Source organism: Amblyomma mixtum, chromosome 8 (genome assembly GCF_055824585.1).
Source record: "Amblyomma mixtum isolate Tamu chromosome 8, ASM5582458v1, whole genome shotgun sequence".
NCBI classification, from domain to species: Eukaryota; Metazoa; Arthropoda; class Arachnida; order Ixodida; family Ixodidae; genus Amblyomma; species Amblyomma mixtum.
Window position 1 is genome coordinate 122,850,040 of NC_143019.1, and position 15,919 is coordinate 122,865,958.

General features: G+C 44.0%; 1 protein-coding gene across 1 annotated transcript in view; it reads right to left on the reverse strand.

Annotated features, from left to right (window-relative positions):
* Window positions 1-7,098, reverse strand: part of LOC149334182 (uncharacterized) — a 31,031-nt gene extending 23,933 nt beyond the window's left edge. Inside the window, exons 1-3 of the mRNA XM_089556210.1 lie at window positions 6,988-7,098; window positions 2,706-2,860; window positions 887-951 (exon numbers count right to left, since the gene is read on the reverse strand). Coding sequence (XP_089412336.1) covers window positions 887-951; window positions 2,706-2,860; window positions 6,988-7,098 — 331 coding nt within the window. The remainder of the gene's footprint in view (window positions 1-886; window positions 952-2,705; window positions 2,861-6,987) is intronic.
* Window positions 7,099-15,919: the final 8,821 nt, after the last annotated feature.

Here is a 15,919-nt window from a genome sequence, read left to right on the forward strand (position 1 = left end):
CATGGCCGAGAGCATCCGGCATTCTGTTTGACGATCGTCGAGCTCGCCTGTTGCTACGCCGCCGCCGATTCAATCAGTCCTTTGCGGGCGCAAGACAGTCCAAATAAAGAGTTTCATTTAGAAACCATTCTCGCTGTTTTCCTCCTTAACCGGACTGCAGCCATAATTATGTGACAATATATTTAAAGTGTATTTTCTTAAATACAAAATTAATTCGTCCAAAGCGTACTTCAATTCTGGCACATGGGCAGTACGCGTGAGCATATTTGCTGCACACTTCAAGCTGCAGTTGAACCATAAAATGCTCGAAATCTAGATTCAGGAAATCGCATTTGGATGTTAGCAATATATTTAAAGCGAGTTTTCGTAAATACGCAATTAATTCTTCCAACGTATACTTAAACTCTAACAAATACGAGGACAAAAATACGGTGACAAAAATTTTTGAATGCTTATTTGCCTATCCGTCAACAGTATTTAGATTTACGTCTAAGGTGGCGTCGGGAAACTTATACTCAACAATTGACCGACACGTGGTGAAACGAATGAGGCAGTAAACCACGCTCAGTTACTGGGAGGTGAGGCTAGTGAGGCTACTAATGTGCAGCTTTTTTCCCACCTTCCCTGCCACATCTCACATCTCAATTTTTGCTTTGTGGTAAAATAAACTTCAAACTTCTAACTTGACCTATTACGGCCAGTTATTTACTGATGCTGCTTTCAAAAATTGTTCATTGTTTTCAGTTCAGTTCTTCATTGCTAAATTATGTCTGGCTCGGCTAACGCGATAAAATTAAAAATCAATCTGGTAGTGAAAACCAGATGGCATTAAAGGGAAGTTAAAAACAATCTTGGACAGAATGCACTTATCCCTTTATCCGCTCACCGTTTCCATATGCAACGCTTAAGGTCTTGTTGCCCTCCACTTCAAGTGTTGCATTCACGACGATCCTGAAAGAGTAAACGATTAAAACATTTACCTCGCTCTAGAAAGCTCGGCAGAACACTACATAGCGGTTTCTAGTTTCCAACTATTCCTTCCATAATGTTTCACGCCATATGTATCACGGCGGTGGCCTAGCTGTATAAGCATACTTGGTGGTGGTGGTGTTGGAAGTATGCAGGCGGGATTAGCTTTACAGAGGCCCCTCAACCTTGGCTCCGACATCCAGGAGAAGCGGCGTTCGATACCCAGTGCCGCCGGGTATCCATCGCCGATCAAATGGGTACAATCTTTTCGCTTGCCTGGTGCTCGGTTTGTATGTGGTTCAATGTTTGGGAAACGGGCCTTTCGCCCTACCTTGCGCAAAGAAAACTTCCTTGTCGAATGGCACTCTTTGCCGAGAGCTGCCCGTTCCACATATAACATTATCAGCATCATTGATGAGATATTTAAAATTTCGCCGAAGAAAGCTCCGCAAGGTACCACGTGTTAAGCTCATACCTGCCCGCACAGCACTGTTTTCGATGCGAAAACAGCATCTGTAGTGAGTGCACGTTGCGTCAACACTTGGAAGAGAACAACATGTGAACTCCCGCTCTTGTTCATTGATTTTCTTCTGCTGGTGTGTAAGAGAGATCACGTGAAAAAATAAGCGCCCTTCTTTAGGCATGGGGGCTTTCTTTTCATTGCATAATTTGTGGGGACATTTCCATTTTTGTTCGCACCTTTTCCCTCTATGCTGAACTTTTGGGGCTTTAATCCGCAGATATCATCAGCTGTGCTGCTGAGGAGAATGTTGCGTTAAGGAAGCATTTTCAGCGCTTTTAAAACTTCAACACTCTACCTCTTGCGGCCCGCATCACTTGTATTTCTGCAGATGTACTGCTGTGCACACACGCTCAGCTTCAAACTCACACACGCTAAGCTTCCACGAACCATCCTATGAACACGACAAAACAATTTAGGGGCTAATGTACGTCTATACTAAGCGAATAATACTATATAAATTCACAACGTAAAACCCCTGAAAAGAATAGAATTGTGAGCCGGTTATTCAAGGATGTCATTGCCACACTAGACCAGCTAAAAGTACGTGTTTTAATCAGATCTAGTCATGGATTTCCTGAGGATCTTAGCTTTCTTTTCGCACCATGTTTTCCAAAATAAACTCTGTGTAATTAACTTCATCCACATGAAATTTGATTCGGAAACACATTGGCTCCTCAAGTCTGACAGATTTGCGACGAGAACCTTCTTCTTGAAGTCTGTCGTCGGGTTTCTTAGTTTTGCTCCGTTAGAAGCGGTTGGTCATCGTTTGGGTATCCACTAGTCATCGGTAAACAATTTTTTCTCGGCTAACTAAACGTATATATACACGAGCTAACGTAATGTCTAATGGAATAAAAATTACATCATGACAATACCGTACACGCTCTACATTGTGCTGTACGTTCCACTGATAAGGAACCTAAGGTACATTAGCTGCTGATTATTTGTTGCATCCTTTGCCTTGATCGCGTTTTTCAAAGCGGGATATGCGAATAGCGTCGTCTACAACTAAAACTGGCAATTTTATTGCGCGCCTTACAAATTTCTGAATATAATTAAACATGCCGCTTCAACCTAATCACACTGATCGTTTATGAGTAATGCTCATTTAGATGTGGAATGTCACATGCAGTGCTCTTCAGATATACCGTGTTATTTGGACAATAGCTGTGTTGCCCTGACATTATGCACTAGGCTCTTAAACGTAACTTACGGAGTGTCGTCAGAGCCGGGTTTCCTAAATGTCACATTGTACTTGGCCTCGTTGCCGTCTTCAGAAATAGAGGTTCTCTGGAATGTTTGGCAAAACTGTTGAGGCTCCGGGTTGCTGGTCAGTGCGATTATTGCGGTTGCGCCGCCTTCGAGGAGCTGGAGATGACATAAACAAGCACAGAGTTCAAGCGTGTCAGTTACGACAGACTTCAGGAGCCGACTCTAATAATATCGCCCCTTGCGGAACTCAAGTTATAAAGGCACTATAGAAAATAGCCGGTCGAGTTAGTGCACGATTCTTGGCAAATCAGCGCGCGGGATTGCAGGACACAGAGAAGAAGACATGGACACGACCGAGAAAACCAGCTGAATTACGAGCTAAATATATTACAAACCATATTTCACATTAACCCTAACCGGCTATCAGATTACCAACACTGGATTTGACCTGTAAAATACGCATACGTTCTCGGCTAGGTCAATGAGGTGAGCAGGACTGTTGAACATGAAAAACACTCCTTACACCCGTTGACAACATGCTGGTACCTACGGCACTGAATATGGGGCGCTGGGGTATAGCTCCAGAACCACTAAAATACGATCTCGAGGGTCTGTTTGTTTTTTTCCAGAACGAATATTGATGGGCACCTCGAATTATTCAGACCACTAGCGATCTAAGCCAAGCGCATTATGTTAATCTACATTCCCTCTGCTGCGTGGCTGTACTTCGGCGTAACAACATCCTGCAACAAACATACGAAGTGTTCTATCAGAGCTAGACGTGACGAAATAAATCTTTAAGTTGATAGGGTGCTTGCCTTTATATTCTTATGTGTACACGAGGCAACCAGAATATCTCCTTTGCTCAAATTTTATTAGGTTTAGGTTCATTTTTCTGAAGACCGCGGGTCTTCCATCTCTTGAGGAAAAATTGTAGCTAAGTATGCATTACAACTTTAGAAAACGAAGTGTATTGTGCGTGGTTGTCGATAATTTTGAGCGAATCATGCTTTCGTCGATACGCGAATTCCGCTGATTTCGGACGAACGGTGTGCCACCATCTTAGTATCACGGAGTAGAGGAGAGAGCTGAAGTTCAGAGCTTCAGCTGATTTGCAACACACAGGAAAATGATTAATCAAACGTAGAGGTTTCTTTTCATATTTTCACTTTATATGCGAGTGCTATCACTCATTCCATGAAAGTCCAGCCGCGGTCGCTCAGTGGTTATGGCGCACGGCTGCTGACCCGACAGACGCGGGCTCGATCTCGGCCGCGGCGGCCGAATTTTGATGGAGGGGAAATTCTACCGGCCCTTGTACTGTGCGATGTCAATGCACGTTAAAGAACCCCAGGTGGTGGAAGTTTCCGGAGCCCTTCACTACGGCGTCCTACATACCCTGAGTCGCTTTGGGATGTATAACTTCATCAAACCATTAAACCAACCATTCCATGAAAGCTTCTTGGCGAATGGGAGTAGAATCATTTACGATTCTATTTGAGCGTGAATCTTCTGACTTTGAAGAGCGCAATACAGCTTTACATTTTTTTACCTACTCGTGCAATATATTTTAAGTTGATTTTTGTAAAGAGCGTTTCCATGTTAATATGCACACTGGACTTTCAAAGTTCTAGGCTAATTTGCTGCACGCGTTTGAAATAAACACTTATAGCCTCATTTCACAGAACAGGCCTTTTGGATTATGCTGTCATGAAAGTTGTACTCTTGCTCGTTAATTCCTGGATGCTTTGGTGATTACTTTTCAATGCAGTTAACTGTAATTCCTTAGCCACTATTCCAGACAGCGTAAAATAAACAGCAGCTATGTAATCAGTATGCTATGTTAAATATCGGTGCCAATTATGGATATATTCTACGCGTGAATTAGAAATACAGTAATAACTGTCATGTCCCCGGTAAATCACACATACAAAAAAACCGACGATGAAGCACTCCCTTTAAGAAAAGCAGTGCGAGTTGAAGTACTTCAAAAATACAGCTCAGCTCAGCATAGTAGGAAGCACGCAGTACTGCAGCCTAAAGGTCGTAAGCACTCCTATAAGCGTCAGCAATGTGCACACTGGACATTAATTCGAACAAAAAAGAATATTTATGGGAACCCTTTGCAAAGACAACGCTCCGACATATCGCTGGTTTAATGAGATTTACAGGGGACTTCCAAGTTCTTCTATTCTACCAAGCTATAGCTAAAGAAAAGATTGCATATGCTCGTAAAAGGCATAATTGCCGTTTTATTTTTTACTGTGTGCCCAGTACCCACATTTGTTAAGAAACAAAAACTTTTTTCTCCTTTGTTATGGTTCCTTTTAAGAGTGAATACGATGAAAAAATGCATACGACAGGCGCACCAGGAAGTGGTTGGCAGGAGTGCAACGCTCAGGTAGCTTATAGAAGTAGTACTCATCCAGTACTCATCCAAAGTTCCAATCTTTTGCATACATTCAGTTTTGGTACCCAGTAAAGAAGGACGTAGTTACCCCAAACATAAAATTACCCGCTAATTTAAAAAAACGAGATTTTTACAAATGTTTCTAGTGTTGGTAGCGCTGTGCCCACTGCAGGCACATGAGTCTCGACAATCCACATAGTTCTGCAACAGTTAATGATGTGCATCTCACAAGCAAGTATCGTGCTGAAAAGCATCAAAAATGTTATTTCGCTGTAAACACATGAACAAATGCGAAGCTCCAAAATGCCCTTACGAATTCTTTTAATGATTTTACTTAATTTTACAATCTTCAAGGGTACAACGGGCTTATTTTTGGAGGCGTTTTGTTTTCGCTTCCTAATTAAAAGGGAGCTAAAGCCTAATAGGTTCTCTGCAAAGACGTGCATGATCTAGCTGGTGTTGTACAGTGTGGGAATTGATTGAAACAAAGAAACCTTCAAACCAGGACCAATATGAGCATTCAGAACAGCTCGCATCCACTTAGCAGCACCTATTGTTCGAGAAGAAAGCTTAGAAGGTTTTCGCCAGATGAGTGCTGAAGGAAATATTAGTCAAATATGTCGATAGAATACTAGCTCCTAAACACAAAAACACCACTCTTTCTGAACAAAAAGCTATTGTAAGGTAGAAAAAGGCAAGAACTGAAATACAGGTATCGCCGCCACAGGTCCATCTCGCAAGTAGAAGCGTGATGCTGAAGTAGGAGACAAGACAGCGCAGGTCTCTGTGGCTGACAAACGTGCATGAAGGTTTCGTGTTTTATGAATATTGAAGTTTATAAGTTATGTTTTGAAACCACTAGTGCACATTTATCAAATGAAGAAGACGGAAAAAAGACAACCAGAGTGTTGGAAGTCAGTGGAAACGTTCAGTTAGCAGCGCAACAGGCGGCCCACTGAGTTTCTTTGTTTTGGGGTGCTTCGAGGCTATCCGTTCTGCGTATCCGTTTAGTTTCGTTATGCACCTCGATTTACAAGGACGGAGCAGTACAGGACCTCCAAGTGCCTCTCTAAATGCTCCTCGGACAAAGTTCGTGTAACGACACGCCACTGCGACAAGGAAAAAGAGCTGCGTATAGCCAATGTTCAACGCGCCTCCACGTAAGCAAAACGCACAGCTTGGCATGTTCACATTTTCAACGTAAAAAGACGCTGTACTGCATAACCAGACCTATGAGAATTATTATTAATGAATTTAAATATCCCCGCCTGTAACATTCGCTACACATCAGTCAGGACGGTGGCTCGGCGGTGACAGCGACGCTGCCGTCTCATAGGCGCTAAGACTTTCTTGCCAGACCCGCCGCCTCAACCCCAAAAAGCATCGCACGCTGTGCGGAGTTGAGGTCGCCGAGTGCAGGCCGGAGTTCTTTGCGAGAACTTCTTTGCCGTTGGTGGCGTTGGTGAAAACGTAAACGAAGAGACGACGGCAGTTGTTCTCAATTCGGCCGCTGCTAGGCGAGAGCGCCGCGCTCGCCGCCAGCAATCACGTCATCCTCGTTTCCGTTTCCGCCGCTTTACCTCACTCTTCTTCTATTCCGCCATCAGAGAGTCCCGAGTTTGAATCATAGCGGCGGCAAAAGTTTTTGAAGTTCGAATCCAAACCTCTTAGAAATAAATGTAGCTTTCGCTGCCGGATAAGCTGCAGCAAAGCCATAAAATGCCGAACTATCAAATTTTACTAGCAAACAAATTGAAAGCGTTTCTCTCAGTACCCTTTTAATATACTTGCAAAATGTTAGCTTCACTAGAAGTTCTCACTCTAAGCTAACACCCTTTGTAATTCTATATGTTAATATTAAAGCACGTCTTACAGTGTTTGTAAGGCATTCCTCTTGACCTTCCGTGCAGTCTTCAGCGTGGTTAGAGGTGATGAGCACTGCCGCTACCGCCAGCACCGCGACGACATTAAAGCTGCGAAACATGCTGAAGCTGCGAAAAAATAAGACAACAAGAACGGGAGGCAAGCTAGTTCCACACAACTGCATTCAAATCTTCTGTGAGAAACACAGCCTTAAGCTAGGTGGTGAGCAATCAGCCTTTTTATCATGCAGGCTCAAAGTACAGAGACCAAAAATCTTAAGTTTTACAGAGGTTTTCTCTGTACTGGATTGCAGAAAAATAGAAATGAAAAAGACGTGAATTGCAAACCGTTTTAAAAGAAGGGACTCCAAGAGGACAGAGAAAAATCATTAGAGGAAATGGGGTGGGCGGCAAGGAAACAGTGACCATCGTTTAGTTTACGCATCCGGTAAAAAATCTCGCACTTTAGCAAGTCGAAAGCGGCACCGAGACAGTCACATCGAAGTACCAACGGTTGCTAGGATTCCAACAGCATACTACTAGAATACGAGAAGAGAGACGGAACAGTGTGTCTCACTGAAACAAGAAATCATACCTTTGTGCTCTCCGCCAACAATAGATGTCACCTGCAGCCACTCTGTATGCAACCGTTGTATCAAGAGCGGCATCTAAGCCATTTTATAGGCAGGACAAAATAAGCTTCAGCAGAATCATAACGACCACCTGCCACTGCCAGCAGCTTAAGTGCGGCAGAATTTCCTCGCCAGAAAATTGCATAAGTATTACGATTCGTTTCTGGGAATGACGCTGGTACTTAGTGCAGGTGTCCATGGCTGTGACGGAACTTTAGCTTTTTTTTAATTTGTTCTTAAGAACACTCCGAAAGCAGACAACTCTTTAAACAGGCGTGTGGTTTTTCGAGTATCTATTTTTTAACATTTTATTCCCACTTTTACTATCTCTTTGGTGCTTCGGAGCCGCAAAATGAGAAAAAGTTTGAAGCAATAATTTTGTCTCCTTCTCATAAATAGTTCTAATGGTAAACAATACAGCAAATTTCTATTTGTCTCCGGGAATAAATTGTACAACAGTCACCTTTCGTGAAGGAAAATTTGCCGAGGCCTCACTGAAAGCAGCGGGAGCCAGAATTATCAGGTTTTATTCGAGAGACCGCGGCGAAGGAGCAATCATTTCCTGATGACTCAAGCGCTGTGGTCAAACACAACGGCCGAAATATCTCTCTACAGTTTTCTAGAGGTTTAATAATTATATTGTTTTTTTTCTTGCAGGCAGACACCGAGTGTGGCATTTTTTTGAAAAAGCTTGTCATTGTGTCTTGCTGTTCATCTAGGTGCTGATAAAGCGCAAGTTGCAGGTATGCTCGCATGCAGATATGAACACCAAGCGAGTACACAAAGAATTGGACATATCACCACACATTCAAGTTGAAATACCACCTCCGATGTGCTTAATGATCAGAACTCAGCTGGTGCTCCTTTTCCATTGCAAGATTCTGCTAACCCCTCGTACACATCATCAGACAAAAACACTGAAGCAGAGTCGGCTCTGAGGCGGCTGAAGAAAGAGGATGAAAATTCTTCCAACATGTTCGATGAGGTGATGGGCATATCTGTCAGGACCCTTGGATAAAAATTAGTTTGTGCTGATTGCAACCTTGTGTTGAAAGCTGTTATGTACCGCCATGACGCCGCGAAAGCATGTAAATTCTCTAATACTCCCACTTCCACAAAGTTGTCATTGACCAGCGATTGTGCGCCCAATGGGCACCCGCATAAAAGAAGCAAAAACCCGCAGCGGTTGAAGGTACTGGCTTTTAAATAAATTGAAAACCAAGGTATCTGCTGAGGAGTAACAAATAACAAATGAGTCTTAAAACAACTGTTCTTTCATGGCCAGGAACCAAGTTTGAAGTGCAGCATAGCAAGTGAAGCTAGGACCAAAACAATAAATGAGGGGAGAGCCGTCAGCCTGGTCTTTTAGCTAGACTAGCTTTTAAATTTCCGCCGAAGTCGCATTGTTCATAACAAAGCTCTGTGGTGCGTACGAAGTCAAAGAAGTTCCACCGAGGTAATTTTAAGCTGCTGAAAGCGCAGCGTGCGGCGATGTCTGCGTTGTGGGCGATACAGCCACTAGCGCCTGGCAACACAGTCATGCTTGCCTCGATGCTCGACGGCGGTGGCCAAAGGCTGTAAAAAAATGAACAACGCCGCTTCCGCATGCGAGGTACAGGATTGTCTCGAAAGCCACACCCTGCAGCGAAGACTATGATTTCTAAATCTATCTTGACTAGACCACAGCTGACCTCTTGCGGCACAACCTTGTCGTACGCTAGTTAGGGCCTCTATCTCCACTCGCTTTGGCAGTCGCGTGCATTGTTGTGCCACTGGTGAAAATGAGCTGTTTATGTGTAGTACCGCCAGCCTCGGGTGCACTTGACCGCGCCTCAACTGTGGCACTGCTGGCTCAACTCTGGCTGAACTGCTATCCCTCGCTTACGGAGCAGCGTAGGCCATGACATGCGCATAGTGTACTACTTGATACCCTGAATTCGTTGAACGTTAAAGAGATACAGAGAAGATATAATAACCTTTTACATCGAAAGCTCTACCGGTTAACGATGCCGCTAGCAATCAGACCAGGCCCAGTAAAACGCGGGGTTCGACCGGCAGTGCCGCCAGGTGTACCCACCGGTGACACTATGGGTACCAGCTTTCTCCAGCCTGGTGCTCGGCTTAATCAGGGTGAAATGATTGGGAAATGGGTATTTGACCCCATCTTGAGTAGAAGAGGAAACCTTGTGCCACAGCGCTGTTTAGCCACGGAAGCCCTTGCGCCGTAAAAATTAATAATCATCACAACGCGAACATGTCACTCCAGAAAATTGGGTCCGTATCTGCAGTGCAAGCAATCCACGGAAAATTTGGACATAATCAGGCAGCTGTTAGGATGCGCGTGTTTAAAACGGCAAATGCCAAGATGTTACGCATTAACTTCTGACAAACCACACACTTCGCGGTTTCAAGCCTTGTGCTTTCCTTCTCTTTCCGCGAGATCCATTCACCCCTACGAATTAACGAGGACCGACCGTTTTACTGTTTTGGGTGAGTAGGTAACGACTGTGGAGCACGACTTCCTGACTACATTTACTCGCTGCTCGGATGACTTAGGCATCGTGATGGTAGTGAAAACGTGAACGTATAGCTCATGCAGAAGCCCAGCATGACCACTCACTTCAAAGAGCGTAGAGGTGGTTTAACACCTAGAATCTGCTGGCGTTGGCACGCAACTAAAAATAGACAAGCGACACATGTTTTTTTGTTGCGGAAGCAACACTACGCTAGGTGTGAGCAATTTCGTGGAGCCCCGGAGAGCCCTAACTGTGCATGCAGACGAGACCACGAAAAGTAGACACAAACACAAGCGCTGCAGTGTTTGTGCCTTCTTTTCTTGGTCCCGTCTGATGCGCTGTTTCTATAAAAATATTGTGATCTATCTCTGTAGACACTTCTTAGTGCGTAACTTGCTTTCAGCCACAAAACAAGCAAGCAATCATGATTTATTCGCTGTCTTTAACAGCAAATTCACAGCCTGACATTCAGCATCGCCTGCGGATACAAAATGATCTGTTTTATCCATGGCTATTTAAGTGCAATTCAGTACTCCTGGGTATCGAGGAATGTTGGCGCCTCCCGGATGGCTTTACTAGGGAGACTCTTATTTCCTTACCCTTAACTTCCAGCAGCAGAAGCAGGTGGTCAGTTTGGGCAGTAGTTGTGGCATAGGTAGTAAAAAGAGGAGCCTCGCACATGTGGCGCCCACAACGGCTAAGCGGGCTAAACGTGGCACCTGCGGTTGAAAGGAACGCTCCCTGAGCATCACTGTGATTTCTGCTGGCGCTGGTGAACAGCTTCTAGATGAGACAACAAATAGTAGAACTATAATAGAAAAGCGAAGGGAAGGCAGTTGATGTCAAGACCAGTTGGTTGATACCGGAACTTGACATAAAGGACGCGCATGTTAAGAACCCTTCAGCGGCTTTGTTGTCTTTATTTCTGATCTTATAAAGTTTCGTTGTTAACGATTACGGCCCTTCCCACAATTAGCAGTATCACAATATTCAAACCACTATGCATTCTGCGATGAGTTCCAGAAGAGGCCAAATACGGGCTGGTTGGTACATGTTTGAAGAATTGGTTAAAACAGCTCAACGGAAGACGACACAAGAGAAGGATGGTGGTGTTTGTCCTTCTCCTGTCTCGTCTTGCGTTCAGCTGTTTTATCCAATTCTTCGATGCTTTCCTCTGTTTTAGTCATATTTATGGGCATCTATTACGCGAACGAATCTTTCATATTCTTACCTTTCTGTGATCCATAGTGCCTTACACTAAGCGACCGTCACAAATGATTAGGCATCCATGTATCCCTGTTTACTGAAAGTAACCAAAGGAGGCAATTAAAAACATACAATGCACAATTATCACGGTGCTTAGCATACAGCTTAGAACGAAGTCGTACGGCATGTTTTCTTCCGTTCTCACCAATAATTACAGATATGACAGCTTTGAGATGTTTTCCTGCATGAAGCCTAATTATGAGTAAAGTGCGCAGTGCAATGTTTGTTTTTTGTTTTTTGGAAAACCATCTTTCACTCTTTGCTACGTTAATTTTAAGTAAGACACGGTACTCACGCTATATATTTGTCCAAAGTTTCTTTGACATGTAAACGTAGTTCGCGTTTATTCGTTGCCACACAAAATATGCCTTCTGCGTAGATGAAAAATTAGAGCTACTATCAGTGGTAAGGCGTTAAAGCGGAGGTTGAGAAGCCTGGATGAACTCTTACTCTGCTGTACTAGGGTGCTCAGATTTGATCCATTTAAGATGAAAAATGGTATTATGGGCCGAGATTGTTGTTGTAAACTAGTTACAAAACATATATGACTTTTGTTTCTGAGAAAACAGTAGTGGTCAAGTTAGAAGAGCAATTTTTGTGATTTGGACAATAGAAAATTTTGCTAAGATTCGAGGAAATGCAGAGTATAACTTTTATTCACAACACTCAAAAACTGTTCGCGTTTATAATTTATGCTAAAATGGCTTCTATAAACAGCTGCAAAGAAAAGTAGGTGAATATTTCCAGGTGTTATTAACGGAAATCTTTATATCGCTCTGTCGAATGAGCAAAAAGTGTCGGGAAATTGTGTCCGGAAATTTTGTCCGCACGATTACGTCGTACTCTGAAGTTGTGAGAAAGTGCGATTATGACAAGTAGTGCGTTATAAAATGTTCCGTGGGAGAAATTTGGTTGATGGTGTGTATTTAGTTAATTAATTAAACGCGAACGCGAAAAAATTCACTTAGACGTCAAACTAGCCATGGACGTCGATATAGTGTCATGGACGTCAGAACAGCCACACACGTCGATATAGTATGTGCACGTTTTGCTTTGGCACTGCTCTAATGCGGGTCGTCGCAGTGATCTCAATGTTTTCAGGAACCTAGACGAAAACACGGCGCTTTGTCATGAGCAAAAGCGTACTTTTGTTGCATATCTTTTCTTAAATTGCTTCCACAAGCGGATAAGATGTAACGAGGCGCTATGTGCGCATTTCTTCATTGTGGTGTCTTGTCTATTTGTTCACCACTTCGACTACAATTCGTAGAGCCAAAAAGCGCTGCGCATTTCATTTCTTTTTTAGCCTTTCATAGACATCTGTGTGATACCGTGTCTCTCGCCAGGTGGGCTGCACATAAAAAGCAAAACATTCAAAAGAAGTATAGATATCAGGACACTGCTCAACCACTCTTCCTTTTTATCGCTGGGGCAGGCATAGCAAGCCTGATTGCACAATGCTTCGCCCGCACTGCAGCTTCAGAGCCTGCGCGGGGCTCTACCGTCTTTTTGCACCACTGCAGCTTGTCGCTAGGCCCACTGACGAACGAATCACAAATCGCTTTGTATACGCTCACCTTGGCCTACATTCTGTATTTAATGCTTCTTTAGTTGTTTCCTCTCATGAGCATCCCTGCATTCGGCGGCGGCGGAAAAAGATATAACCGCTGTTGCAGCTGCAGGTGCGAGCTGTGTTGATTGTGCGCGAAACACCTGTACTGGATCCGTTAAAACCTATAGCTCAGCCAGAAATAATGGACGTAGCTTTGAAGTACAACCTGTCGGCTCTTGGAGGATGTCAATAGCGTTTGGTATTGCTTTATGTCGCATTCTTATGTTGCACGCAATAAGATTGAACAAGTTGAAAGAAGGAGAGGTAGAGAAAAGAACGCGAGTTAAACCCAATTGAGAGACCCGACATGCTGGAACTTTTGCCAATAATATGCTCTCCTGGTTAACGCAATAATTTTTTTACGCATTGGAGTTAGAGTGAGAGAGAGAGCTCTTTAATGAACAACAGATTTCAGCCGGCGTGAATATTCGCTGACATGCCAACCTGCTTAGAGGAGGGAATAGAGTGGTAAAGATTAAAGAATGGTGCTAGAAAAGAGTGCGGCTATTGAAGAGCGTTGTTGTGCAATAGTTCACTGCATGATAGATTCTTTTGATGAGGCTGAAGTCAGCTGTTCTCTTAATGTCCCTATAAGTAGGCTATAAAGGTTCAATGAGAAGAAAATATTTCCTTCTCGAGAAGACATAAGCATAAAGTACGGCTTGTTCAAACATTGCATCAATTAGAAGTTACCACTGAAACGCTCAGAGCAGAGGAACAAATATCAGGTCTTTTAGAAGAAAGTGGACGTTCGGTTGCGTGCAATGGCAATACCTGTGGCCATGCTCCAGCAATGTTTTCGAGGTTTTTAAGCATATGCAGCCTTTTTAACCCCAGTTCGCAGACTGGGAAAAGTCGGCGAAAGAGCCAGTGGAGACTTTCAACAGTTTAATACCGGCAAAGCTGGGCGCTTCGTGCGTGGGCGCCTGTTTTTGCTGGGGAAACACGCTCGTTTTCAATGGCATCGAGAGTCGACTATTGGAGTCGAATGCTTCCTGCATAAGAGGTGACGGCTGTGCATCCAGCACAGAACGAGCTTACTGAGTACCAGCATGAGCGAATTTACTTTCAGAAATTTTTAACAAAGGTTCGGTGTTTAAAATCATTAACATATTGGGCACGGCTGCTATGCCAAACTGGTGTAAATAGAACGCCAACGCTTTCGGCGATACTGAAATGGGCTTTACTCTATTTCCGCCTGAACTGAAAACTCATGCAGCAGATGTTTTTATGGCAGCTATTCTCCTGAGTGTATTCTTGTAGATTGGCTCTGTTTGCAAAGGATTGTAAAGTATGTTTATGCAGGGCCCTTCAGAAATTCCCAAGTCACAGGGAGAGCTTTCGAGGCGTCTACTGGTGTTTTACGGCACACCCTCGAATCTGAACCCCTTGGAATGGTGAAAGCGAAGTGCCATTCTCAGCGTTAGTGACGCTGCTAGCTTGATAACCATCATAAAAGCCTATTATACTGCTGGAAACAAGACCCTGTGGTCTGGAAACATTTAGCGCACACTGCACTTAAGTGCTTCAGGAAGGGTTTTGAGATTAGAGTGCACTGGTGTCTGTTGAGGAACGGTTGTGGCTAAATGTGGGTAGCCGGGCAGACATTGTCAGGCAGATGGGACAGCAATCCTGTCAACTCGTTGCAGATTAGAAGAACGAAGTGACGTGGCTTGTGAAGAAAGGCTTTTAGGTGTAGGACTTCCACGGCAGCGTGATGCAGCAGATACCGAGCACATGTCATTTTGCCGTATATTGGAGCCAAGTAACGCTTGCGCGTGTCAGTGGACGTCAGGATGCATTGACTCAAAGGACGCTACCCATCGAGATTCCCCCATCTTGAAAACAGCAAGAAAATTAGTTTTTTGTATCTCCAAGTGCTTAGGCGTTGGGATCCTTAAGCGTTGCCGTTATCTCCGAATCCACGCCGCCGAAGCACACCTTGATTTCCAACACATCAAACAGGGGCCCTTGTGCATAGAGCCGGACCGATGAATATTACTATGATCCCTATTAAGACATAGGCATAGGATGTTACTATGATCAATATGAACGCAGGGGGCACGGCAAGGCCTCCAGAATGAAGCCTGCTAAACAGTTTATCCTGTTTTCACAGGCCTTTCTGTGCAATGCTTCAAATTTGGGTCACGACTTAAGTACGCGCTTTGTCATTACAGGCTAATACGACGACCTTTCACGGCTGCCTACGTGGAAAGCTTCCACCTGGAGTGAACCTGCATCAGCGTTTTCTTGTCTGGATACCGCGGCAATGATTACGGACAGCACCAGCTACTTCAGCTCTCTAGATATCCAGCCGGCTCGCGGACACGGCGAAGCTTTCAGAAAGAAGCTTGCAGAGCCGTTTATACTGTTGCAGTAAGCTTGTAACATATTTAAGAAGTGATAATAGCTTCATTGTGAGAGAGAAAGCACTTTAATGAAAAACAGATTTTAGCCGGCGTGAATGTTCCATCACATGTTACTCTGCTAGAGGAGGCAATAAGGGAATAAATAGAGAAGAAGGGTGCTGGAAAAGAGTGCAGAGGGTTGCAACACAATAGTTCACGGCATAATGGCCTCTCTGGATGAGACTTAAATCAAGCCGTGTGCATGTACAGCCGGTGTGTGTGTGTGGGGGGGGGGGGGGGGGGGTCAAGTTTGTCTAAAATATCAATAGCGTCGAAAAAGGCTAATAAGAATATCATTGAACGTCGCTGCCGTCTGTAGCAGCTTGAAGGACCTAATATTGTCGACTACTCGTGGTACTTGGGTGAAGGACTGCATGCATTTTTGTTAGTGCGCACGTTCGTTCGCGTACTTCGGACATTCGAAGAGAATATGAAATACAGTCGTTATTGAGCCGTATTTGCCACAGTACGGACTGTCCGCTTGCTTAAAACGGTATCACAGACTGTTC